Source organism: Ipomoea nil, unplaced genomic scaffold (genome assembly GCF_001879475.1).
Source record: "Ipomoea nil cultivar Tokyo-kokei standard unplaced genomic scaffold, Asagao_1.1 scaffold1322, whole genome shotgun sequence".
Classification (NCBI taxonomy): domain Eukaryota; kingdom Viridiplantae; phylum Streptophyta; class Magnoliopsida; order Solanales; family Convolvulaceae; genus Ipomoea; species Ipomoea nil.
In genome coordinates, this window is record NW_017617750.1 from 102,122 (window position 1) to 105,168 (window position 3,047).

Below are 3,047 nucleotides of genomic sequence, written 5' to 3' on the forward strand. Positions count from 1 at the left end.
AGATAGAATCCTAGTCTAACACGAATAATATAGTCCTAGTCTAATATGGATAATATAGTCCTAGTCTAATATGAATAATATAGTCCTAGTCTAATATGAATAATATAGTCCTAATATCCCCCCTCAAGCATAAGCTTGGGTAGCCAAAACATTGAACTTGTCGTAGAGAGAATTAAAACGCAGAGACGAAAGAGACTTTGTAAAGATATCCGCTAGTTGATCTTTGGTTGAAATAAAGTGCACCTCTAACTCCTTTTTAGCTACTTTATCGCGAACAAAATGATAGTCAATCTCAATGTGCTTTGTGCGGGCATGAAACACTAGATTGGCACATAAGTAAGTAGCTCCAAAATTATCACACCATAGTCGAGGAGGAGACGCATGAGGGATGTCGATTTCATATAACAGGGAAACAAGCCATGTAACCTCTGCAGATACATCAGGTAGTCCCTTTTATTCTGCTTCAGTTGAGGAACGTGCCACAGTCCGTTGCTTCCGACAAACCCAAGATATAAGATTACTGCCCAAGAACACAGCAAAGCCACTAGTAGACTTGCGATCATTCGGATCGCCAGCCCAATTTGAGTCAGAATAGGCATGAATATCCATAAATGTAGACCGAGAAATACGCAGACTAAGATTCAGGGTGACCTTGACATACCGCAGGACTCTTTTTATAGAGGCCTAGTCCGTAGTAGTGGGAGTATGCATGTGTTGACACAAGAGATTAACAACATAAGATAAATCAGGACGAGTTACCGTAAGATACTGGAGAGCACATGCAAGACTCCTGTACTGTGTAGGATCGGCATAGGGAACGACAACTTCGTCAGTGATTTTCGCAGACGAGACGGGCGAGACTACTGGCTTGCAGTCCACCATGCCAGCACGTTTGAGGATATCCTTCATGTACCGTTTTTGTGATAAAAGCATACCGCCAGATAACGGGACAATCTCAATAACCAAAAAGAAAGAAGGCACACCCATATCACGAACCTTAAACTCAAGGGCTAATTTATCAATAAGAGCAGTAACACGATCTGAGTTAGAACCCATAATCAAAATGTCATCAACATACACCAAGAAATAAAGACGAATATTGTCACGAGAATAGATAAAGAGAGACACATCCGTCTTTGAAGGCGAGAAGCTCACAGAGATAAGAAAATCATGTAACCTTGTGAACCAAGCATGCGGAGCCTGTTTGAGCCCGTATAGAGATTTTTTAAGCAAACACACATGATCAGTTAACGACTTGTCCTCATAACCAGGTGGCTGTCGCATGTAAACAGTCTCAGCTAGCTCGCCATTTAAAAAAGCGTTGTGAATATCCAACTGGCGAATAGTCCACCCACGAGATACTGCTAAAGATAAGAGAAGGCGTACCATAGTGGGTTTAACCACAGGACTAAGATTCTCAAAAAAGTCCTCTCCAGCAACCAGATTAAAACCATTGGCCACCAACCTAGCTTTGTGACGTTCTATTGAACCATCGGCCTTCCGTTTGGTTCTGAAAACCCACTTGCAACCAACAACATTCATACCTGGTTGAAACGGAACAAGACGCCACATATGATTATGGACCAAGGCATTGAACTCCGCGTCCATCGCATCACGCCACTCAGGAAACTTGACCGCCTGAAAGTAACAAGTAGGCTCAGGTGCTATGGTAGAAATAGTGGTTAAGGCGACATGTTGATGCGGACCCGAGCTACGAGTGTTCATAGCATGCGACTGAGGCGGAGGAGTGGCTCGCCGAGGACGTCCGCCCGGCCTGCCGCGCTGCTCAACCTGCTGGTCCGCTCACTCGATGCGGACTGCTCGGGACCATTATCGTCACTATCGCCAGAATCCGACACTGGCTCATCCGACCGCCGAGCGCCATCAATAGTCGTGGACGAGACACCACTACCTCGGCACGTCACAACTGGTGCAGCAGCCCAAGGTTCGGAACAAGGTCTAGCAACCTGCGAGGCAACAGGAGAAACAAAGGGAAACACAGTCTTATCGAATCGCACATGGCGACAGATAAAAACCTTGTTAGTGTTGGTATCCAAACAACGGTAGCCACGATAAGACGGAGAATAACCTAGAAAAACATAGGGAGACGAACGAAACTGGAGTTTATTGCGATTATATGGATGAAGGACAGGAAAGCACAAACAACCAAATACTCGCAAGTAAGAGTAGGACGGGGGAGATCGATGCAAACGAAAATGAGGAGACTCATCAGACAGAACACGAGTAGGCATTTTATTAATTAGATACACAGCAGTTTCAAAAGCATAGTTCCAAAAACGAGACGGGGCAGATGCTTGAGCCATTAAAGACAGCCCTGTCTCAACAACATGACGATGCCTGCGTTCCACTCGACCATTCTGCTCGTGATGAATACCCATCGAAGCAAGAGTGGAACCAAGATTTTTATATTCTCTCCCTAAATCAGACTGAAAAGAAATAATCTTGCGAGAAAAAGAACGTTCAACAAGTGACCGAAACTTATCAAATATAGCATACAAATCAGACTTTGCACGCATTGGATAATACCACATATAACGAGTGTAATCATCCACAAACAACACAAAATATTTAAAGCCAGTCGAAGAAAGTAATGGCGCAGGGCCCCAAATATCTGAATATATTAATTCCAAAGGATGCGTACTAGTAGTTTCAACACGAGATAAAGGAAAACGAGAAGATTTTCCCAATTGACAAGAGGAACATACATTCGGAAGATCGCTAGTGTGACACCCCGAAATCCAAATTCGATTAAGGGATTAATCAAATAATTAATCCTATTTCAATTGGTAATTTAATTCTTAAAATCCTGGAAATTCAATAGTCGGGGACTAGTAATTGACTAGTCAACCCCAAAGTCAAAGTTGTACCTTGAGCTTTGTAGGGAGTTCCCTTGTTTCCTTACACCTCTTCATGTTAGTAAGGGTATTCTTGACTTTTCACCTTGTGTTAGTATTGTAAGCTAACCTAGTAGAACACCCTCATTTCTCTCCTTACACTTTCCAAATTCTAGCTCCACCTTCTCTCTA

The 3,047-nt window shown here is 43.2% G+C and overlaps 1 protein-coding gene across 1 annotated transcript; it reads right to left on the bottom strand.

Annotated features, from left to right (window-relative positions):
* Window positions 1-453: 453 nt before the first annotated feature.
* On the bottom strand, window positions 454-1,608 carry LOC109185527 (uncharacterized mitochondrial protein AtMg00810-like). The gene is made up of 2 exons (XM_019335466.1): window positions 760-1,608; window positions 454-651 (listed from the first exon to the last, which is right to left on the bottom strand). The coding sequence occupies exons 1-2, from the start codon at window positions 1,606-1,608 to the stop codon at window positions 454-456; spliced, it is 1,047 nt and encodes a 348-aa protein (XP_019191011.1).
* Window positions 1,609-3,047: the final 1,439 nt, after the last annotated feature.